The following is a 24329-nucleotide window of genomic DNA, read 5'->3' on the forward strand; positions in this document are numbered from 1 at the left end:
TGATTGCCTTGCTTTGATTTTATTCTTTCATAATTTTTGTAGTAATGGCATGCTATTTTAAAAGAAATTAAGATTTTTCACTAAGGTTTGAAAAAATTGAGCAAATAACTTAATTTTTTGTTGGCATACAATAAACTGATCACTGTAAATGTGGTGTTGCCATAGTAGTCAAACTGCATACCCCTCCCCAAATATATTTCAAATTGTTTGGTAATATTTCTATTCTAAGCACACAATCAGTAGGTGATCCTTTATATTTAATGGGTTCTAAAAAAAATGGATTTTCAAGGCCTTTTTCTTAAAACCTGTTAACTCTCTCCTAATATTTTTACAGTCAGTTGTAAGCATTCATGAGCTAGTTTGTCTTTATAAGCAGAACAAGCCTGTGGGTGTAGTTATATTTTTCTTTGTTTTCTGAAGAATGAAAACAAGGCTTTGATCTTGGCAAGAGAAGAAGGGTAGGACTAACTAAACAAAATATTGTGGTGACTTTTATTCAGTCCATTTTTAACCCTAGGTAGAGTGGAATGTGCTACCTGGTCTTGGAGTTGATATGTGCATGGATTACTTTGGAATTCTCTTTTTCAGGAGGGACAGAAAGCTCCTAGAATACTGGCAGTAGGAAAAGGAAGTGCCAGTAACTGACCAAGTCTTTTTGTTACAGCTGTTACAGCTGAATGTCATGGGATCATAAAATGTCTTGTCCTGTATGTGTTTGTCTTAAATGATTTGTATGGAAAGTTTATCTGTTTTTTAAGTATTTGTTTCTGAAGTAAATTTTGCATGTTTGATTGAACCACTGTAATCAAAATGTAACTGGTGCTATTTATGTCAGTGTTAATACATAGAGAATTAGTTCTTAGCCCCGGGGTCATGATCCCAGGATACTATGCTAATGCTTTACTTGGACACACAATAATTAAATCACACAAAATCAACCCTGCAATAGGGGGAATCAAAAGTATATGTTTTGAGGGGATGGTTGCTTCTCCTAACAGCTGCTAGTTTGTCAGAAAACTACAGTGCACATTATTTGTGAAGTGCTGTGTTACCCACTTTTGCTGTGTTTTTGTATACATTTATTACATACAGATACCTTAAGTAGCTAACTTTTCATGACCTAACTGTAAAAAGACTCAGAAGTCCATTGCACTGTACTATATGTAGTATGTGAGAATAAATACCTCAAGCTTTATTGTTTTGTTACTGGGTATCAGTGGCATTTAATGACTGAACAGAACGTTATGAATTTGTTACACCATTTTAAGTGAAACTGCTTTTTTTTTTTCCCTTAGGGTCGAAACCCTTTTTTTCTGGAGCCAGCAATAATTATTACAGTTACTGATGGAAGTAAATTAACCACTACCAGTGGGATACAGGAAGAGGTAAGGTCTGACCTCTGTTTACAGCAATGTGTACTAAACATGGTGTTACACTACTGTTTACAGTAGGAGCATAAATGCTTATTAATAGCTTAAACTTGCATGTGTTTTGCTTTTAATTTAAAGTATTTTTGTGCAACAGTACTCCAGAAAGCTGAGTAACTTCTTACTTACCTCATGGGACAGAAGTCTGTGATACAACTGTTTGGTTGTATCTGTTTAGTAACCTAGGTTTGCTATTTCTGTCCAGAGAGTTCATGGCTATTCAGATGTTGTTAGCAGAAGAAATTGATTTCTATAAAGTGTGTGTGTCTTTAACTGGTCTAGATATTAGTTCTTTGTGTATAGATCCAAGTTAACAAACTGATTTTCCAAAGGATGGTGGTCACTAGAGAGTGTGTGAAACGTACCAGTTTCACACTGGATTCTTAAAAATAAGTATATAATGTATATAATCAAATCAGTAGTCCTTATAGTCCAAGATAAGAACTGAAGAAATGTATTTCAAATTAAATCTGTAGAGCAGTTTAAAATCAAGATCTTAATGTACTGGAGTACCCGCTCAGACATCTGGCAAACTCAGAGCTATACTGATGCACTGAACTATTTTTAAATTACTGGCTGTTCTGAATTCTTTCCTTAAAAAGATGGAAGTCGCTAGGGATAGGGTTGGTCTGGCCAGCTCAATGCCCGTTCCATGCAGTAGTAAAAAACCCCAACCAAATCAAACAACAACAAATCCCTAAGATCGTTCCCTTTTCAGGGAAAAGATTAATATCGGAAGGTCTCTTTTAAAACTTAAGAGGAGGGTTCAGTCTTTTGCTTGTGCTACACTACATTTGACTATACAGATTAGCTTGTCTTACATAGCTGTTCATTACTTACTCAAATTTCTCCTAATAATCTATTATATTGCATTCTTACAGCACTTACAGAAGTTGTCTGTATGAAAAGTGGTATTTGAGTGTTTTTGTAATGTATCTGACTTAGAGGAAGAAAGTTGAATGACCTCATAATTCTATGTGGACTACTAACAAATGAGCATAGCCAGTAACTGAAAGGGAATTCCTGGATCCATGATAACAAGTAGGTTATATGTATAAAAACTTCACTTCCATCATATTTTTTTACCCAATAAGCTATTTTCAGCTTAATCTGGTGATTGAATGAGTGCAGTCCAAAATACCAGTAGAAGACACTGAAGTGTCACACTATTCTACAACATACAGTGGTGTTAGCAGCAGAGTACTGTTCTGAGTAGTCTCTTAGCTATGTTTCTTGAGGAGAAGCATCTTCTTTGCTGCCGGATGACTAACTTGTAAAATCTGACATGGAAAGTCTGGAATTACAGACACCGAGGTGCACAGAAGTTAAGCAAATGACATCTTGGTGTAAGCTGAAAACTGGGTTTGTTCAACCTTTGGTAGAGAAGGCTGTAGTGTTTCATCACCATTTGCGACAACCTAAAGGGGCAGGGAGCCTGGCTTTTCTTGGAGGTACACAGGGCTGAAATGAGAGGCAGCAGCTGCAAATTGTACAAGAGGAAATTCTGATTGGATATCAAGAAACTTTAACTATGTGGGTGATTGAACACTGGCATAGGTTGTCCAGTGGTTGTGGAGATAGTAAAAGCTGAACTGGACAACGCCCTGAGCAATCAAAAGGCTCTGGACTTCATGTGTCCATGCACACAGTGCTATGATTCTGTTACATTTCCTTTCATCTTGTTCGTTATCCAAAATGATTTAGATAAGAAAGCTGTATTGTTTGTCATAAGCTCTTTTACAGCAAGAGTCAGGATTTCTTTTTTGTAGCCAGTAAGTTTTTTTTTTCCTACCTTTTCCTTTAAATGTGGGTGCAACTTTCTTACCTTAGTCTTCACAGGAAGATATTTTCTTAGGCAACCATTTGGTCATACAGTCACATCTTTAAACTGTTGTAACTTATGTTGAGAAAAAGGGTTTTCTGGTGACTGCTCTAATCTAGTAAATTTAGGCTTGGCTCATGAGCAGTGCTGACTGCTAAGTGCATGCTACACCTAGAGTTTTAGTATGATTGTGACATTGGGCCAAATTTGACGCATAATTTACCAATTGTTCAGTTATGTTCTAGAAATGCAGAATCTGCTTTAATGATAGTGAACTACTGATTTTTTTTTTTTCTTGTAAATAAGCTGATGATAAGGCATTGTCTTCTGTAGGAATGTGAAGTGACCATGGCTCTTACTTCCTGCAAGACAAAATACAAGTTTCTTTGAGTGCTTTTCCATATGTATATACTGGGTATGTGTTTCATACCAAGCAATGGAAGTGATTTTATTTTTTTTTCCTCTTTTGTCATAGGTGTACTGGTAGGAACATTTTTAGCAGTATCAGAGAGCAGAGGAACAAAGCATCAAAGGGTGCTTCTGTTCTTCAGGGCTCATTTTTGGCTTTTGTCTGTGTGCGTCCTATTGGTCAGAATTTTTCTTAGTGTAGCTTGTGTCCTTTACAGTTACCTCTCAAGTGGGGCTTGCAGAAATGAGCAAGAATTAGTATGGTAACGCCACCCTGGAGATAGAGAAGTTTGTCATTGCTCTTTGGTTCAATAATAAAGCTTTTCAGTCACTTTCTGTTTTGTTCTTCGGGTTTGACTTTGGGAAGGCTTTTCAGAGTTGGAAGTGATTGTATCCCACTGGCTATGACAGGTGGTTTTACTTCTTAACATCGACTAAGGCAGTATATTTTTAATTCTTTTAAGTTGTGTACAAGAGAACCAACAGAATGTTGGGTTTTGGGTTTTTTTCTGAAAACCTGTGAAGCCAGTATGGAACCTGGAGGCAGGTTTTCTCAAACCTTTGTTATTCAGTTGAACATTTGCGTTCTTACCGGTAAAATCAGTTTATCACTATGGGAACTGTCATTTGCCCTAGTGTGAAGCAGTCAAGCTTAAGCCCTGTTTCAGAGCTCTTGCTGAATTCTTCAGATGTCCTGTTCCTTTGTAGATTTTAATATGAGTTTTGCAGATAAAGAGGCTTTCCTGTTCAGTGCTTTGTCTCTTCTGTGCAGTTCCTCATGTTGAAGGCTGAAATGATAGTCTGTGCAGTTATGTCCACCTGCACAAGTTAGTAACGCTTCCAGTTCTGTGCCTTCTGCCAGTGCTTTCTGATACGCTAGTGCTGAGGTACTAAAGAATGCCAGCATCAGGTCTACATTCAGCAAGAGTTGTTGACCAGACTCACTTGTCCCAGTCATAACTTGAGGAGGGGACAGGCTCATACTGTTGGCAAACCATCATTAATTAGTTGGTCTCATGCTATGGATTCCTCATGGAGTGGCTTTTGCTTCTCCTGATCCCTCAAATCTGGTCTTAGCCCTTTCTTCATCTTTCCTTTAACAGGTGTTTAATTTCTTGAAGGGATTTCTCTTATTCCTCTTGATATTATGAAAAAAATCATACTTTTCTAGTTTTACAGCTGCTATGTTCCCTTGTCCTCCTTCTACATACCCTCTGTTTTAAGAGGAAGCATTAAACTCCTGTTTGCAAGACTGAAGCTGGGTTATTTGCCTATTGATACATTCTGATGAATGATTATGCCAGCAAAAAGTATGAGCAGTGCTGCTTGGTTTCTGTATGTTGCCATTCCTATGATCATTCAGTTACAAGAGACTCTTACAGGAGGAATCAGTGATTTTTGTATGTTTTCATCCCTGAACTGTTTTTGGCATTGTCACATTGATCCTTCCCAGGGTCAATCATCTTGCATCCCTGTTGTAACAACTGCAACAAGTGGCAAGGTCCTGCTTCCTTTCAGGAATAATCAGGAACTGTAAATGATCCATTATATTTTTAATCATTAGTTCCTCCAGTTAGAAATCTAGACTTGAAAACAAAATTCTGCAAGAAGTGTGGCAAATACCATTAAATGTACATTTCCATTCTTTCTCAGCTTTATTATTCCTGTTAGTAGCAGTTTTGGTGTTTGCAGCATTTGACCCAACTCTAAAGCTCTTGGTATGTGCATTTTTGATGTGTAACCATGAGCTCAGTGAGCACTCGCTCATGGTTAATGCTGGCATTGGAACCCTGGAGTATATCCATGACGTTGACATGGTATGTCAGTTGACCTCGGTGTCTCTTTGTGGTCTTAAGTTATCTCCTATGGAAGAACAATTTGTGGCTTTCTATCTGTGTGTTACAACTGCATGGAAAAAGATGGGAAAACTTAATGTTGATAACTAAGTAGAGTTTCTCAGTCTATCAAGAGCTGGTTTTCTTAGTTGGACTTGAATAGAGTTACCCATCCTTAAGTCCTCTAACGATGAAATGCTGCATTTGCTTGGAATATTAGATGTCTTATCTTTCTGTGGGTAGCAGAAAAGCATGCAAGGAAGGTTACTTGAAGGTAGATTATTTTTTAAATAATTTTTTTTTTTAAGATGCAAAAAGAAAAGGTGACTGTCTCTATATGGATATTTTCATTCAGTGTCTGATGTGTAACAATCTTTTATGAGATTTCCCAAGATGGAGCTGCCTGTAATTATCTGGGTGCTAAAGCTTAAGTAGTGCTGGTGCTGCCCTATTCTAATGTATGAACTGGTATGTGCAGCCTCTGCCAGAACATCATTACTGTCTTTATTTCAACAACTGCCATGTCAGTGCGGAATGCTCTAATGCTAATTGTGTCTTTTTTCAACCTAGGGTCTCTAGGATCCTTTTTAAATTTTTTTTAGGTTTTTAGACTGTGCTGCTGGTTATGGTTGCATGAATGTAGGTCGAAACAAGGTCTGAGAATAAAAAAAAGTCCTGCTCACCAGTAATAGCATTCTATAAGATCTCTTTGGTACAATGCTGCCCTCCACCCCCTCTTGGTTCTTGAATATTTTAGTGGTTTTAAAAGCAAGGAAGAGGGGAATAAAGCATACACTGCTATCTTATTGTATCGTTGTGGCATTTGGGCATGGTGGTAGGGTTTGTGTGTGCTCCTACAAACTAGTATTGAGACATAACAGCTGGTTTCTAGTACTAAGCTGGGAGGACACTTGTGTATGATGTAGACAACATGTTGAAGACCATTGCTGGTAAATAACCTCCCTTTTAATACTTCAGTCTACCTTTTTCTCAACAGCCAATATGAAAGACTAAGAGGAAAATATGTACATGCCTTCGTATTGAAATATGCATGGGGAAAGAAAGGAAATGCAAGATATATAGAATTCTAGGCTCATCTTCTGCTAGGTATGCAGTTGCTATGGTAATACAATACCAGTTTAAAAGAAAAGCTAACTGGAGGTGAAAAGACAGTTACTGATGTCTATGGAGAATGAGTTGGTTTGAATCTGTAACTTTGCTAGTATAAAAGTTAAGTAAAGGATGCTAAACTAAACTGGAGTTAAATCGTGGGAAAGTGAGGGCATTTGACTTGATGATGATTGCTTTGCTTGGTGTCTTTGAGTTTCAAAATATTTCTGATAGTAATATGTACGTAATGCAATGGCCTGCTCCTGAGTACTGTTTGGTTTTGGGATTGGCTCGGCTGGTTATAGGGAGATAAAGAAAGCTTTTGTAGCTTGAGAGAAACTGAACTCCAGGATAGTGTTGGTGCAGGGTCCAATGGGATACTTCATAGTAAAAAATGTGTATAAACTGCCTGAAGAAAAACAATGATGTTACATAGGTATGTTTTGCAGATCAAGTATACTCTTAGGAGCTAGTAAATCTTCCATTTAGTCAGATCTAAGTTGGAAAGTTTGAACGGCATTCCTTAATAGCCACAGGGGAGGACGGTGGAGTGCTTGCAATTGAGTCTTCTTACAGTCAGGATTCCAGGCTGTTTGCTAAGAATGCGGCAATTCTTGTAACTGAATTTCCTTTTCTCAGGCAGTCTTTGCTGGCCCTTTGTGTGAAAAGGGGCAAGACATGCATGTCAATCAGTAATAAACGAGGTACATAGCTGAGTTCCCTTTGACCAGTTTCATGTGAAACATTTGGGGAAAACAGTTCTGTTCTCACATGTACTCTGTGCTTGTATAAGCAAAAACAGAAATTCAGGAGGGATCATCAGGTGTGCTTAAAAGTCCAAAATATTGTGATTCTTGGCCACATGTTATGAGAATGGATTTGTCATGTTTGTTCTAACTTTGAGATTGTATTAATAAGTTGATTGTTTTTTGAACATGAAGACCTGTATTTTTCCCAATAAAAGATGCTTGCAATTATGTAAATAGAAATAGATGAGGTGGCTTGTGTGGAAATCAGGTTTAATGCTTTTAAGCTATCTCTTAAAAATAAGCAAACAAGAAAAACTGCTTTAACAGTGTTCTGCAAATTCCCCAACTAACCACTATGAACTAAAGATGAAGGCAATATATAATGGGTGCTTATGTGGACTTGCATCGAGTTCTGGAAAAGATTAGTACTTTCTTGCTAACATTGAGCTGAGATTGAGAATTGGGATTTTTTGAGTGCTGCATGAGAAGTGTTTGAGGAGACATGAGTTGGCTTTAGCATTTGGGCTTAGCTCTTGTATTTGGTGCAGTAATGGAACTGTTTACACCACTTGAGTCATTGCTTTGGGGATTTTTTTTTTTTCTCCTTAATGGCTGCAGTGCTCCAAGTGAAATGAGAATTTTGCTTGTGCTAACAGTGTTATCATCAGCCAGGGATCTATTGAATTTTCTGAATCTTGTAACCGTTACAAATTTAGATTATCTGGTCAGGACTTCTGTAGCTGAACGTGTGAGTAAGCTGTTTTTTCCCCACTAATCTGTGTGAGGTATCTGGATTCAAGAAGAGAGGATAAAATCTTCTGAATGCCTTCTGCTGTCCTTTACAAGCTGACACACCTTGTTTCAGTTCACTAGATATAAAACTGCTGCTATCCTTGAAATTTTAGATGTTCTGTTACTCTCTGGCTGTTGCTGTTAGTGGTTAATAAATAATGGTCCTGACCATTGCTGTATTTTTACTGCATTATGTTTGAAGTCTGACACTTGAATCTCTTTAATTCACAGAAAAGACAGTAAAAGAAGTGCTCCCACGTATTTAGTATCTTCAATGTTTTGAACTAAAACTTTTGTGTAGTTTTTCCCAGACAGAGGCAACACAACAGCACATGGCAAGCAATTCTTCTTTGTATGGGTAGCTGTGGCTGCTGTTATCTGTTACCTAAAAGTGAGAACTAATTTTGCGTTCCAGTGTTGATTTTAATTTTAACACCCACTTTTCCCTTAAAGCACAGACATGAGTTTAGTTGTGGGATGTACCTGAGTTGTGTAGATTCTGCTTTCTGGTTCTGTAACATAGCTATGACAATACTTCACTTGAAGCGAAGTTATTTGGAGTAGGTAATCATGACATCTACACTCGCTATATTTCTTCTGGGGTAGTCTTAGATTAACATTACCTTTTCATTCAGTTGTGCTTATCTTGAAGAACTGAGGAAAATACTGAGCCGAGAATGGGCCTGTTCCATAAAAAACTGAACAAAAGAACACTACAGTGAAGCAGCTTTTACTGCTGAAATTCTAAAGAAAATATTCTAGTACTTCTGAAGTTTGGATCAGTTTCTAACAGTGGTTGTTACTACTTGATGTGTAGCTCTCAACATTGTGTATCATGTTGCTTTGAAATGTTTGAAATCTTCATTAAATAATGGGTGTCTTGCTTGTCATGTACAGTACTTGAATAAAGTTATAAATGTGTGTTATATACACACATATACAAGAGATGTGTGCTTATATAGAGTGATTGCCATTGCTATGTGAGGTGAATTTTTGTTTCTTTCTAAAGCTGTACATTCACAGATTTAAATTCCTTTGCAGCTCCATTTACCTCTCAATTCCCCTTTACCTGGAAGTGAGTTGACTAAGGAACCCTTTCGATGGGATCAGAGGTTGTTTGCTTTGGTTCTTCGTTTGCCTGGTATTACAGCACCAGAATCGGAGCAAATGACAGGAGTACCAGTGGATGACTCTGCAATCACACCTATGTGTGAAGTCACAGGAGGTGAGTGCCCTCAGTTCCTTTGACAAGTCATTACTTAAAAAATGTAAATCAATTCAGTTAGTTCAATTAATCTTGTTCAATTAATCTTGTGATTCCATGTCATGGAGTAACACTTTCCATGTTCTTACAGCACTTCTAAAAACTCTCAAGACTCACAATGTGAAGCTAAAAACACTGCATTAAAGCTACAGACAATGTAACCTGTCTAGGAAGTATGAATCTTCTCTCTTTGGGGAATTTTTTAGAAGAGTACTTGCTTTCTTTCTGCTGCACCTTGGTATTGCAATTAGAAATCATAATAATTGAGTCTGTTCTGCAGTACAGTTTAGCTAAATTTTTGTCGTACTCTACCCTAAAGAAGCCAAAAGTGAAGGAAATGTGTTGGTTGTTTGGGGTTTTTCCCTCCAGAGCATGCAGAACATATAATAGTTCTGCAGAATTGATACTTTTCTCTCAGTCAGAAATCATATTCTTAGTCTCTTAGAAATTATATTCCAGGTCAGACTCATGCATTGATTTTATCACATTTTAAGAACATAAAGATTTTTCTGATGCATCAGAGGGGGTGTGATAGAGAGTAAAGGGATTTAAGAAGTATTCCAAAAGGATTCGATTCCACTGGTTTCTGACTGTCTGTAGGCTGTACGAACAGCACTTTGACTGAAATTCGAGGACAGTTAAGTGTTAATGTCACAAGGGGGAGCCCATTTTCCGTGAATGCAACCAGGAATTTGAATTAGTCATTAAGGGTCTAAGATCCAAGCCTTTCTGATGAGGTATGTGTCCCTGCTTCACTAGGCTGCCTTGGTGCTTAAACAAGGAGGGACTGTTCAGGAGAAGCTTTAAATCAGTGATCTTACATAATTCAACATGTGTGATGGTTGAACAGTTTTGAATGATCCAAGTTAGAATAAGGGCAGAAACACTGAATAGCCTTAACCTTAACTGTTTTGTTGTAGGTCGATCATATTGTGTGTGCTCTCCAAGAATGCTGAATCAGTGTCTTGAGTCGTTGGTGCAAAAAGTGCAAAGTGGAGTGGTAATCAACTTTGAAAAAGCTGGACCAGATCCCTCTCCAATTGATGGTACTTGACATTTTTTACACTGGCATCAAATAACAGGGATGACTGAATATAATTTAGTGAAGTTAATGTAGGAGTTGCCAAGAAAAAGGGCAAGTGTTGCAATTTCAAAGACATCACTACGAAAAGGACCTGCTAATTCTGAAATTCTGTTGTGTTTCAAAATACTGGCTGCAGTTGCTAGACATATCTACATTTGCTCATATTACTCAGGTAGTATTAAGTGCAGTTATTCATGTCAACTTTAGTTGAATGGGTTCATGAGTTTTAAGCAGTGGTTTTCAACCAGCTAGAAATGTGAATAACTTATGGAAAGACTGGGGGTTTATACACTTTATCCATTTTTGTTCAGTGTAATAAAGTGGCAGCACTAAGAGTTAAAATAGCAAATACAACTGTGCAATGTTAACTTCTCATTCTAAATGGCTTAGCCGGGTTCCTCTTTGGATGTTCCTGGGAAGTGTTTGTGGGATTTTTTAATCTTATTTTGCTACAATAAAAAGTTAGTCCAGCAGTATTAGTCACGTATATCACTTTTTTAATGCAGGAATTTGAAGGTTATCTGTTAGTAAAAATGGAGGAGAAAGGAACTGATGACTTTGAGGGGCTCGAGATAATTGGCTTTCTCAGCTATGATCCTGTAAACATTCAGTGGTTATTAGGTTTCTCATAGTCTATGCTTTTGCGGGAATGCTTACTGACAACTATCTACTATTCTTAGAAATAATATTAACTGCAGGAAGAGCTTCCCTGAGGTTATAGTTCTTGAACTCCTCACAGAAGTTGTTTAATACTCTTCTTAAGTTTTAACACTGTTTTGGCTCATAAAGCCTTTTTCTTCTGTAGATGGGCAGGTGGAGATATCTAGACCCTTTGGACCCCAACCTTGGCACAGCTGTCACAAACTTATTTATGTCAGACCAAACCCTAAAACTGGGGTTCCTATAGGTCACTGGCCCGTTCCTGAATCCTTTTGGCCAGATCAAAATTCTCCAACGCTGGTATGTACTGAAGATAAAGGAAAGGGTTTGTGCATGTGGGAATATTCCAGGATTTTCTGTTCACTGATATTTCTAAAATCTTGAATTACATTGTAGCAACTGTAAAAGCAGTGTGACCCTAGAAGGAATGACATGTAAACCTCTTTTGCAGTTACCTCTTATAAATTATTGATGAGCTAATAATAGAGTTTGCTTTTTAGTAACTTTGAAGCATTAGGAAACTGCCTGTAACAGATTGATTTGTTGACATGTATAGAGTGTTACTGCTTTGAACCCTGTTAAATATCAAATGGTGGTACTTTGGTAAAACCCTGTTGAATTCTATTGCCTCATAGAAGATAGTATGATCTTCTCAATTTGAATCCTTTTGATAGTTCTGTCATCCTAGCAAGTGAATATAGTTCCATCTACTATAGGTGCAGTGTAGCCATGCCTTCAATTTATCCAAGTTGAGAAAACCTTGGTTTTTTTTTTTCAATTATAGCCCAAAGAATGAATTTATGTGTTCTTTTTCATAAAAGAGTATATGCCCACTGCCTTCTGGTCTGAGAACTAATCATTAGTATAGTATAGTGTATTTTTTATTTCTACTAATATTTGAAAATTATTAAAGTAGAAATAATGCAGTTGCATAAATGGTACATACTTTTCATAATTATTTTTACTGAATTTGTGTTCTTTTGATCTGAAATGAGTGTGCTGACTAGTACATTCACTGAACTTCTCATAAATTTTACCTATTCTGGTTGAAAAACATATGAAGTCCTCTGAAATACAGGAGTGATACCAGTATGAAATTTTAGTGATATTTACAAGTTTGATATTGATGGCATCTGTGGCTACATTCATTGAAGGATGTGGATGCCCTTGTGAAAAACAGAGCAAGCTAGCATATATGAATAAAAGTAAGTCTTAGGTAGTTATTAAAAACACAATTGTTTAAAAGCTGTTTAAAAGTATGTTTAAAAGCTGTTCTGCAGGAAAGCTGTTCTGTGTACTCCTTGTAATGACTGTCAATGGCATATCTGCTTCCATTTGCTGTGAAGGGTCAGTACAGTTTGTCTGCTACTGCACATCTTGATTGATAAAATAGATCTTGCCAAGTGAAGAATTGTTGAACTAAATCTTCTAAAAGTATGAGGTTGACTTACCCAAATGGCAAGATGATGAGAGATTTTTTTTCTCTCAGTTGTAGTATGTATAGCTCTCATAATTCCATAAAGCCCTTTCACATGCAGATAAATTCCTGTTGACATCAATTGGAATTCTGCATTAAAAAGATTAAAATCCAAACACTGAAATTCCTTGAATTGAAGTAATCTTTTTCTCAGGCCTAGTTAAAATGAATTCTTTGCAAGTTTTGGGTTTTTTTGTGAATTCTTGCTGCTCTTAATCTTTGTAGTTCAGTTTGAATTTCGTAACAGTTAAATTTGCCAAGAAGGAAAAGTGCTGGGAGAGGTCAGCAAATGCAAAAGTACAACACTTGCTTCTGTGGAGAATGAAAATGGACATGCCCTTGAGTAGCATATAGATTGTAGATTTTTTTTTTTGCTGTCCCTGCTGAGAATTACTTCCATTTGCAAAGTTTTCGTGTAAATGCAAGAAGTCTTAGTTGCATATTGCTCTAGACTTATATAGTTAAATAATTGGCATTTGTTTAGAAAATAAGATTCCTTCAGATTTTAAGGTAGTGCTAACATCATAAATTAATTGCTTAGGTCTCATTAACAATAACTATGAATACTGCATTGAATAGATTCCTTAAATACATCTGTTTTCGAAGAAGCTGTAGTGCTTTAGTTGTCATAGTGCAATTGCGTTTTAATTATGCAGACTTATTAACAGTGGAATACTTGTGTTTAGCCACCTCGCACATCTCATCCTGTGGTGAAATTTTCCTGTACTGACTGTGAACCAATGGTCATTGACAAACTGCCTTTTGATAAATATGAATTAGAACCTTCACCATTGACCCAGTTTATCTTGGAAAGAAAATCTCCTCAGACCTGCTGGCAGGTAAGTTGAGTGCATGCTGAATCAAAGTTTTTTATAGAATGCTATTTTTCCTAGACTTTATTCTCTAAACAAAATAGAATGTAAAATTTCAGAACACAGTACTTTGTATTTACATGCAATGTGATGTGGTTTATTGCAGGTATATGTGAGCAATAGTGCAAAGTACAGTGAACTTGGTCATCCTTTTGGTTACTTGAAAGCGAGTACAGCACTGAATTGTGTGAATTTATTTGTGATGCCTTACAATTATCCAGTCCTCCTTCCACTGCTAGGTAAATACCACTTCATACAAATTTTCTTATGCAGTAGGCGATTCAAACATTGAGGTCATCTAAACAGATTACTGCAATTAGTGCAGGTATTCATCACAAACCTATAGAAAGGTAGAATCAGTAACTTGTTTCACTTGTCTCCAATTGGCTGACCTTCATTACTCAGACTCTAAGATTTGCTTAATCATCATTTTCTGATATGTTTTGGTATCACTTTCAATATTTTAGGAGCCATTTTTCCTAATCCATTGTGTCAATGCCAATTCATTTTGATAAATAATTTATCAGGTTTCATCTTTTGGCTGCAGTGTTTATCTCGTGTGTGTATGTTTAGTTGTATATATATTAATTTCCAGGTATTCACTTAGGTATTGGGGAACTTGCATTTCTTCAATAGTTTCTTTTACTAGAATTTTCTTTTTTTTTTGAGAAAATTATGTAATGCTGTCTAGATACTAGATATGCCTTTCATTTTGTCTCTTTGCTTCTTGTAACCCTTAGATGACTTGTTTAAAGTACACAAGGCAAAGCCTACATTGAAATGGCGTCAGTCATTTGAAAGCTATTTGAAGACAATGCCTCCCTATTATCTTGGGGTAAGATGACTTACTGTGTTAAAATTTTTATTTTATGGTTTTCTTTCCACTATGGATGTGGTCTGTATTTCAAATAAAATATGTATTAATTCTACAGAGAATAGTTAAACTTCATAGCTAGTGATAGTGTTTTCACTGGAGTCCTGTGGGGGACCTGAGACCTGAATGTTATGAAAATTTCATATTCTCGTAATACACTGTGACTTGTATATAAATGATATCTTTGTTAATAAGTGGTTCTATATGAATGGCACTATGTTTAAAAAAAAAAACCAAAACACAAAATGCTGCCCTGAGACTCTTTGTTCTTTTTTTACTTTGAGAACCTCGGGTTCTATTTGAAATGGATACAGTTGGTTGAAGTATCTATAAAGTTAAATGTGACCATAAATATATTCCATATTTCAGCCTTTGAAGAAAGCTGTGAGAATGATGGGAGCACCAAACCTTATAGCTGACAATGTGGAATACGGACTTAGTTACAGTGTCATTTCATATCTCAAAAAGTTGAGTCAGCAGGTAATGTTGAAGCAAAAGAGCAGTGAAAACTTATTCTAATATCAGGATAATCTTAAAATACTGAAGTTCAGTGGGTTTGAAGGAAAAAAGAGCAGAAAGATGAAGTCAATACCTTCCCATAAGCAATTGGCAAAAGATAATTTTGGTCTTCTGAATTGCAGGAAAACATAACATTTAAATATAGACTTTGTAAACTGGACTACAAAGATAGATATGGAAGTATAAAATGTGATTTTTTTTTTTATTCATTTAAGGAGCATTTTTACTTGTACAGACAGTAACATACTTTTGTCCAAAAGAAAACATGTTGTCGTACCTTAGATATTAAAGATGTTTTAGGATTTTTTCAGGAAATAGAGAATTTTACTTCATGCATCTGAATCAAAGTGTCCTTTTTTGGCTTGTGACATGAAATGGAAAGTGTTCAGTAAATAAGATAACTGACATAATTCAGGATCTCAAATGAGGATACAGATGAAGAAGTGACAAGTGACTATTTGAAATTGTTGACTGTTTCAGAATAGTGCCTGTATCTTTGACTAGTCTCCTGCACCAGCTAAAGCATTTCTGCCCTGCTACCTCCACTTTTATTCAACTGTGCATGTTAAGCTTTCTGTTCAAGATAATAAAATAGTAGGCTTGCAACTTCAAGAAATAGTAGTGCCAAGTACTTGTAATTCAGCTAATGAGCTCTTATGGATCAGTTTTTTTCTTAAAACATTAATATAAATGATTACTTGAGGAAGCAAATGTTTTGAAGTTTACAACGTGTTCTGTTAAATCAGTCATGTTGCTCAATACTCTGTGAACTGATGTCTTAACGTAGACATCTTTGACTCCTCTAAAATGTGATGACATGCACTGCAAATTGTACTTAAAGCTTTTTGAACTTCTGGAAGGCCCTGCCAGTAAAGACTGACTATTCTCAATAAGTACATATTCAAATTTTGAGTAGCCTGTAAATTAGTGAAATTGGAAAAACAAAATTGCAGGTGTTTTACTAAATTCCTTTGGGTCTTTGTTCCACTGTATTTTGTCAAAAAGCTGGCATTTATGAATATGTTTAATTTTGGTGCAAATCTAGCATGATATTGAAGGTTATGTCTGTCTAGCCAAGCAGAATCAGGTATTATCATATATTTCATTTTTAATAATGTTATGATTATTTGTATTAAGCTTCTAAAAAATTGATACCATTGGGTGACTGATCACAACTATAGTTGCAGGAGAATCAGTCTTGTGAGAGACTGTGTTTTCTACAATGACAGCTGAACCCTATATGAGTACAGGTAGATTTTCAGAGAATTACTAGTCAAATTACGGCATTTTATGAAAATAAAAGCATTGCATGCATATTGGTGCTTAGATACCATAATGGGCAGCAGAGGAGAAATATGCAGAAGACCTAGGCACAAACTGTTCACTATATTTAAAATTGTAGTAACATTAAGTGGTTATGTATTAAGTACTCCTTAAGCGCTCATCCTGGTTATGGTCATCATAGTGTTTTAGCACGTTGTTGAATCTTGTAGGTAGGAATTTAAAATGAATAAGTCTGACTAATCCTTTTAAGAGCATATTGTCAATTTTATTTATTTATTTATTTCAAATTAAGGCCAAAATAGAGTCCGATAGAGTCATTGGCTCTGTAGGCAAAAAGGTAGCGCAAGAGACTGGAATTAAGGTCAGAAGCAGATCACACAACCTGTCTATGGCACATAGGAACGATTTTCAACATCTGCTACAGGGGATTACTGGGGAAATTCCTCATAGACCTCTAGACCTCAATATGAAGGAGTATGCTGGGTTCCAAATAGCTTTGCTGAATAAGGTAAGCACCACTGTGTGTAATGTTGTTATTTTCAATATACTTCCATTGAAATGCTAGATATTGTTTTTTACATGGCATTAATTGGGACTTCATTTACTGGAACCATAGGATTTGAAACCTCAGACTTTTAGAAATGCTTATGACATACCCAGAAGAAATCTTTTGGATCAGTTAACACGAATGAGATCTAATTTACTGAAGAGTACTCGCAAGTTCCTGAAAGGACAAGATGAAGGTTAGATAACAGTTTGTTTTGTCTACCTGTGATATGATTATTACTTAAAAACAAGGTAACAAATAGCGTAGTTCTTTAAAACTTGGATGTCTGTTGCCATTAAACTGCATGGTTTCTTAGATACTTTTCCCTTAAATAGCTCACTGGAGGAAAAATGGTGAGGATAGAGAAGATTGCACATTCACTGCTCTGTCCTTCAATCCATATGAGGAAACCTGGGCTTTTACAGAATATTCTTTTTTCAATTTTTTTTTCTTACTTTTGTGGATGTATCGGATGAAAAAAAAAATCGCAGCAGTTCTGAATATTATGATCTCTCTCCATAGAAGTGGATTGTGAACAGTGGAAAAGTAAGCTAGCTCACTGGTTGTTGCCAGTGTGATTCTTTTGCCTGTTAGGCCAACAACAAATAGTTCAGTAGTCTGCTAATTTATTTCTTTACCTTTTTCCTGTGTCTTCTGGCACTGCTTTATGGCATCTAACAGAAGATCAAAAAAGTGGAGAAGATGAGAAGGGTAATGCAAATGAACACATATGTTATATTAGTCCTGCCACTACTTAGGTCAGATTAACATCTGTGCATTTCACATTATAGTACCACTTTGTCAGAGTAGTTCTTTGAGGAGGGGTTTAAACTACATAAAAACTCAAGTTAGGGCTTTTTTCTGCTAGTTCTTCTGATGCATGTTTTTCTGGATCAAGCCTTGGCAAATCTAAAGCCATAACAAGTTTAGAATTGGGTTGTATGGATTTTTAAGAATTTGCTGACTACAGTGGTCAGAAATCACCCTTGCTTTGGTAAAATGCTAGTCTTGACAATTAAATTTTGGGTAGCTAAAACTGGGCAGTTATGTCAAAGCTGTGTACAGCATGGCATGACTGCTTTGTGTCAATGTATCTTTTGTATTATTGTTTTAGTTCTGATTTGTTCCCAGTCTGTTTTTTCACCCCGTCAACTTGTTGAAAAGTTACAGGACACATGGGAAAACTAACATCCATGCCAAACAACTATTGCTTATTTCCTGTCATAATGATAAATCCACAAGACATGTATTGATTCATTTAAGCAAGTTACCTGCTGTGAAAACAGTGTTATAAATGCCAGTTAGGCAAGAAAAATGGTGTTTCTCACACCTGTTCTGTTAATGCATTTGATGAAAGTATGAAGACTGAGGTGTAAAGTGGGTATAGACTGAATTCTCATAAGGTGAGCAGTGGTGTATATTAATAAACTTTTCTATTATGATAGATCAAGTTCACAGCATACCTATAGCACAAATGGGAAACTACCAGGAGTATCTAAAACAAATACCTTCTCCACTTCGAGAACTTGATCCTGATCAACCACGAAGGCTTCATACATTTGGCAATCCATTCAAATTGGACAAAAAGGTGACTTTTCTGTAAAGCTTTTTAAAAAATGTGTGATTGTGTATACTGCCACTTACATTGCTCTTCTTGAGTAGTCTGTTGGATAAACCCTTTCAAATATTTTTAAAAGCACTCCTTACAAGAAAGCATCTCAGATGTTTTTCCATCAGTAGTATTGTATAGAGGGCAGTCTTTATTGAAAAACCAGTGTTATGCCTCTAAATTATATTATAAATGAAATACATTTGTCTCTGTAGTATAGCTAATATTTAATCGTGTTTTATTTACCAAGCTTCCACCAGGAAAAGCTTCCCATAACTTCAGGAATCTGGACTGTCCCTTCTGTCCAAATCTTTCTTAGAATTGACCAAACTGCCAATATAATTTAGAGCCTTTGTATTAAATGTGAGTTGCTTTGGAGTTACCGAAAAGGAAGTTTGGCCCACTCTGTCTTACTTGGCAGACTGTTGGATAAGGGCCTTAAGCACATTGATTTAGTCTTGGAAGGATTTGGTTGACACTTTATAATTTCAAACATAATGGCATGTTGTATGTAGCTACCTTATACATACTAAACATTATCGTAATATCAAAGCATTAATTGTACTTTGTAGTTTTGGTGTAAAGTTTAAGAATTCTTCCTGTTAATTAATTACAGGGAATGATGATAGATGAAGCAGATGAATTTGTATCAGGACCTCAGAATAAACATAAAAGACCTGGAGAACCAAATATGCAGGGGATTCCAAAAAGACGACGCTGTATGTCCCCCCTGCTCAGAGGCCGACCACAAACTCCTCCGGTTGTGAATAACCACATTGGAGGAAAAGGGCCACCAACACCAATTGCACAAGCACAGCCTGACCTTGTTAAACCTATTGCTATTCACAAAAGTAAGTGAATCTTCAACTGCAGAGTTTGCTGTTTAATTAATGAAAAAAAAACTTGTTTGTGTAAAAATACTGCTAGTGATTTATCAAATAGGGCAGTTTTATACCTTGTTTTTGAAAATGAAGTATTTAAATGTGCATCTGGGGTTAATTACAGAAAGAATTCATACAGTCCTTCAGACAGAAGTCTCTTTTGTATGAATTCCAGGTATAAAAAATATTTTTCCTGTACTAAAGGAAGAGACAATGTAAACAGGGAGAAAGTGTTGCTCCTTTGCCTGGAAATTCACATTCACAAGTATCACAACATGAAGTTATTTTGAATTTTCTTGTAATGCAGTGAAATCACTTCCCTTATTCTGGAGTTGAGCTGCTGTTTAACAGTCTTGCTTGCTGTTCAGTACTAATGTAAGTTTGTTCAGTTTGATTTAATAGGAAAAGACACCATGTCATAAGAGCACATCTTACAGGTGGTTTTTGTTGGTAGTTCGTAATTTCCTTTTTTTTGTATGAAGAATATACGTGTGATGGGCTCAGTGTTATAACCCACAAACAGGTTTTCTTATGCCTGGTGTGTACAGTAGACTGACTATACAAGCTGGAGCATAGTTTTAAAAGAGTCCAATACTGACCTGACTCACTGACTTCTATCAAATGATGAAGAATGTAAAACTGGCAAGTGTAATCTTTGTTTTTTCAGCATCAGAAACAAATAATGAAGTTGCAATTGATGATGTCATTGAGAATCACGTTACAGGCCCACTTTCATCAGATGTTTTCCCAAATTCTGCGGATTCAGAGTTTTCACTGTCTTCTTCGCCATTCAATTCTTTGGATCGACCAACAGCTCATACAGATGATGTGGTCCGTGAGCATTTAGGGAATAATTTGAATGTTGATGGGTTTTTGGAGAATCATGAGGAATCAGGTAGTAAAGAACAAAGTACTGAAGAGAACTTCCCAATGTCTTCACCCAGCAAAGGGAAAAAACCAGTTCATTGCAGAAGTTCCAGAGAGATCAATATAGACCTAAGAGCACAAATTATGAAAGAGATCCGAAAACCAGGAAGGAGTAAGTATACCAGATATCTTTCAGATGATTGACATGAGGATTAGACGAAGAATTCATATTAGATTACCATTTTAGAAATGTACTGAACTATAAGACTGAAGCAAAATACATTTAAAGCTGAAAAGGTTTGTTTTAAAACCTCTGCCAAAAACTTCCTATATGAGTGATTAAAATATCGCTATACCTATCAATGTTCATGAAAGCTGTGGTTTTTGTATCATCAGTATTAGACTTAACTTGTTAGGTGTTCTAGTAATACCCTAAACTGCAATAATCTGTGTTCTTTCATGTTAGTTTTCATTAAACAGTATGTCATTACTGTGATTGATAGGAGATACAGCCTGAAAGCTTACAAAAACTTGAAGTTTGTTGCATTTCACTCAGATCTATTCAAGAGATATCTGTATAGGCATTTTTAAATAACTGATTTCTCTCTTTTCTTTACCTCTAAGAATATGAAAGAATTTTCTTTTTACTGAAACATGTACAAGGAAGCTTACAAACCCGACTGATATTTTTACAGAATGTTATTAAAGAAGCTTCAAGGTAGGTAACTGAATTGTATTGATCTTATGAACTGCACCATGTAGTGCTATACATAACTACTTGACAACCATGCAGTTACTTGTTTGGAAACAATGCACTGCAAATAAGTAATTCCCTATGAAAAAACAGAAATACTTAAGCTTCTTGAGGTGTTGTTTGCATAAGCTTACCTTTTCCCCTCAGATTTTTGTCTTAAAAATTTAGCAGCTGTAACTGTCAAGTCACTGTAAATATAGATGGACAATGGGATAGAAAGAGTAGGTAACTTTAAAAAGATCATTCAGATTTCAAAGTTCAGGTGTAAATATACTGCTAATTTGAAAATCTGATGGAGTTGCATATTACTATGAGTTGGGCTTTCAGAAACAGTTTCTGCATCAGCTCAAAATCTTGTGCTAAAAATAGTCTTGACATCCAGGTATGCTCTGTAAACATGTGTCTACTCTTTAGACATTTAATTCCGATATTATAGTCCTGTCTGAGACTTTGGAAATGGAGGTAGCTTTTCACTGGAGAAGAGACTTGCTGAGGATTTAAACCCTGTGTTGTTGATCCAGGTAGAAGCTGTTCCTTACAGTATCCTGTAGATAGACAGTCCAAACTTAACCTTCTGCATATTAACTAAGAGGAAAGAAATGAAAAACATATTAGAACCAATAATGTTTGAGTTGCAGGGAACTAGTAATTCCAGCAGCTTGCTTGGATCATAAATATAGCTAACTTTAAAGCTTACTTCCAAAACCTCAAAGAATAGTTGCTTTTTCTTCCTCTGTTCTATTTTCGTAGCAGTCAGCTTTTTTCCTGTGGCATTATTGAACAAATTTTATGATCAAAAGACAAATTAATTTTTGGATAAAACCATGCTAAGAGTTTAAGGTGCACTGGACATTGGACATTTGTACAGATCCTCTAGCCTTTATTGTCAGCTTGGTGAGGCATGTAAATTTATATAGATCATGCTCTTTCTATAGCAACAATTACTTTATCATGCTTTTGTCTGGTTGATATATTGCCTGTCAGAGTTGTTGCGTAGCTTGGAGGTTAAACGTGCTTCCTCACTGTCATGGCACACCAAAAAAGTGTTGCTCTTGGAGTTTGTGGCAGCCTTTGGTGGGGTTAGAATATTTGAGTCTGTAAAATTAGACTCTTAAGATCACCTGTAACTCATTTTTTTTTCTGCACAGCCTCTTTGTTACACCTATCTTGAGTTGACACTTCTGCGACCTTTGGTAGTGATTGAATTTGCTGTTGAATGCATCAGAATTAAATCCTGTTTCCTACCATAACCTACAGTTTTCTGTATCTACTGGTGGAAAAGGCTGGCTTTTCTTTGTTTCTGGTTGTTGTTTCTGATTGTTAACTTTAATTTTTATTGATTCGAGTGTAGGAACAGCTTGATCTCCCTCCTCCTCTTCTCTTGTTGGTTATGTTTTTATAGTGTGATCATTTTATCCACCTGGATAACACTGCCTACAAACCCTGTTCACTTCTCTGCCTCTTTCCTTATCCAGGCAAGCTATCACAACTCAGGTTTCCTGCTCCCTACAGGAAACATCTCTAGGCCTTCCAGAGCTGTCAGCCTAGTTTTGTTTTGTTAACTGATAGTTGACTTTACAATGCCATGGAATGCAATTCAAATTTGGGATGACTGCTTTTGTTCCCTGCTCCAAGAAGCTCTGTCTCTGAACACAGACTAGGGAAAACTCTGGATCACTTCAGCAACAAAATGTGTTTATAAAGAGCCCCATTTAGTTTTGGAGGTTAGTCCACTATAGTTGTAAAGGGAGAAGAAGATTTATAAAACAGTCCCAAGCTTTCAGCTTCCTTTGGAAACTGACTGGTCCACAGTTCCTCTTTTGGCAGCAGAGAACCTATCACTTTTGAGAGGCAATGAGGGAAAATGGAGGGGAAGCAGTACTTAAATGTGGTATGTCTGCGGGATACTGAGGACAACTGCAAGAAAGATGGGTAAGAGGCCAGAGCATGGGTATTCACTGACATAGCAGTTGGGAATGGGAGCTTGTTTTCCCCATAGTCAAACTGGAATTGTGAAGATTCCTGTGATAGGGAAATTAGGGCAGATACCATGTCTCTGTGAGCCAATGACATGGACCAGGATGCCTGACTGGAACCTAGAGGCTTTTGCTGGGCTTTAGTGAGGCCAGAGAACTGAACTCGGTGTATAGTTCAGAATGTTTTCATTGCTGCCTATCTGTGAGCACACATGTGGCTACCAAAGCATTGGTCAGAAGTGGCTTCTCAGCCCTTCCCCTTGTGACATTTCTGCACCTATCTGGAAACAGCAAGGAGTTTTACTTGTTGAGGCAGGGGGTGTAAGCAAAGGTGACAGAATGGCCTACTGTTTAGATTTATTCAATCTATACAGAATAGAACTGCAGAGACTCCAGATGTATGGATTATACCTGTATTTTTCTTTCATTTCTTTCTCAAAATCTAATTTGTATTTTTGTCAGGAAATCTACTCTGCATTGCTTAATGGCTGCTCCTTCACCAGTACCAACTTCACTAACCTTCTGTGAATGCACCATGAAGGCATGCAAATAATTCCTAAAAGCTTCTACCAGCTTTAGAGTTACAGTGCTTTTGACAGATATTTTACTTATGTATTTCAGAACTACTTCTAGAAAAAGCAAACACTTAACTTGCTTTTACCTGGATTTATGAGGGCTGAGTGATGTTGAGCAATGTGCTAGAGTAGACTGTAGTAAACGTAGTTTTGTACACATTGAATGGAAAAGCAAGTTAGCAGTTAACCAGAATGTTAGGAGAACAGCGTATATACATACGAGATATTTGTAGTCTCACCATGTGCTGGTCCTAAAGTAATAACTGAACCTTCCAGAGTTCAGGAGAAGTTTTCTGAATGATGTTTCATGTATTACTGTGTGCATCCATTATCATGTTTTCTTTTAAATACAGGTTTAAAAAACGGATGCTAATAGAACAGCTTGAGAGTTTTCTGGAAGAAATCCATCGCAGATCCAATCAGGTCAACCATATCAACAGCAGCTAGGAAACTGCACACAAGAGAACCACAGCAGGGCACTGCTGTCCTTAATTGCATTCATTTTTGACATGCACTCTTATCTCCAAGTTCCTGTACCTGAAAGAATGAGCTGCTCTATAAAATGATGAGAAGAGTATCCATCATCTTTCTTTTTTTTTTTTCCCCACTTCTGTTATTTTTGTAATGTGAAAAATACTACGAAAACACTTTTATTTAACTAAATGGAGAACTTCTTGCTTGTCATGGACATAAGTGTCACTTTCCCTCAGGTTCTATTTTTCTTAATCCAACCTTCAAAACTATCACCTCTTAAGGTTGAACTTTGCCAAAAAGTTGCTTTGTAATTTTCAAAAAAAAAAAAAAGCACATACATTAAGCAAGGTAATGTTTTGTATATACAGTTATTTTGGATATATTATTGTAAGTTGTATAAATGTATTTTGAAAAATATTTAAGGAAAGCACTTTTGTTATTCCATCAATAAAATCTCTATTTTAATCTT

The 24329-nt window shown here is 36.4% G+C and overlaps 1 protein-coding gene across 2 annotated transcripts in view; it reads left to right on the forward strand.

The window, feature by feature from the left end:
• INTS6 (integrator complex subunit 6) overlaps nucleotides 1-24329 on the forward strand; it is a 41837-nt gene extending 17508 nt beyond the window's left edge. The window contains exons 5-19 of one of the 2 annotated variants that reach the window (XM_051780206.1): nucleotides 1296-1385; nucleotides 9185-9368; nucleotides 10328-10453; nucleotides 11297-11451; nucleotides 13315-13467; nucleotides 13607-13739; nucleotides 14241-14335; nucleotides 14744-14854; nucleotides 16470-16685; nucleotides 16794-16920; nucleotides 18170-18312; nucleotides 18950-19184; nucleotides 19882-20253; nucleotides 20706-20799; nucleotides 23740-24329. In XM_051780206.1, coding sequence (XP_051636166.1) covers nucleotides 1296-1385; nucleotides 9185-9368; nucleotides 10328-10453; nucleotides 11297-11451; nucleotides 13315-13467; nucleotides 13607-13739; nucleotides 14241-14335; nucleotides 14744-14854; nucleotides 16470-16685; nucleotides 16794-16920; nucleotides 18170-18312; nucleotides 18950-19184; nucleotides 19882-20253; nucleotides 20706-20799; nucleotides 23740-23833 — 2328 coding nt within the window. In that variant the 3' untranslated portion in view covers nucleotides 23834-24329. The remainder of the gene's footprint in view (nucleotides 1-1295; nucleotides 1386-9184; nucleotides 9369-10327; nucleotides 10454-11296; nucleotides 11452-13314; nucleotides 13468-13606; nucleotides 13740-14240; nucleotides 14336-14743; nucleotides 14855-16469; nucleotides 16686-16793; nucleotides 16921-18169; nucleotides 18313-18949; nucleotides 19185-19881; nucleotides 20254-20705; nucleotides 20800-23739) is intronic. The other variant, XM_051780207.1, reaches the window with a different exon arrangement.

This window comes from Manacus candei, unplaced genomic scaffold (genome assembly GCF_025592945.1).
Source record: "Manacus candei isolate 608988 ecotype Guabito, Panama unplaced genomic scaffold, ASM2559294v1 h1tg000014l, whole genome shotgun sequence".
Lineage (NCBI taxonomy): Eukaryota > Metazoa > Chordata > Aves > Passeriformes > Pipridae > Manacus > Manacus candei.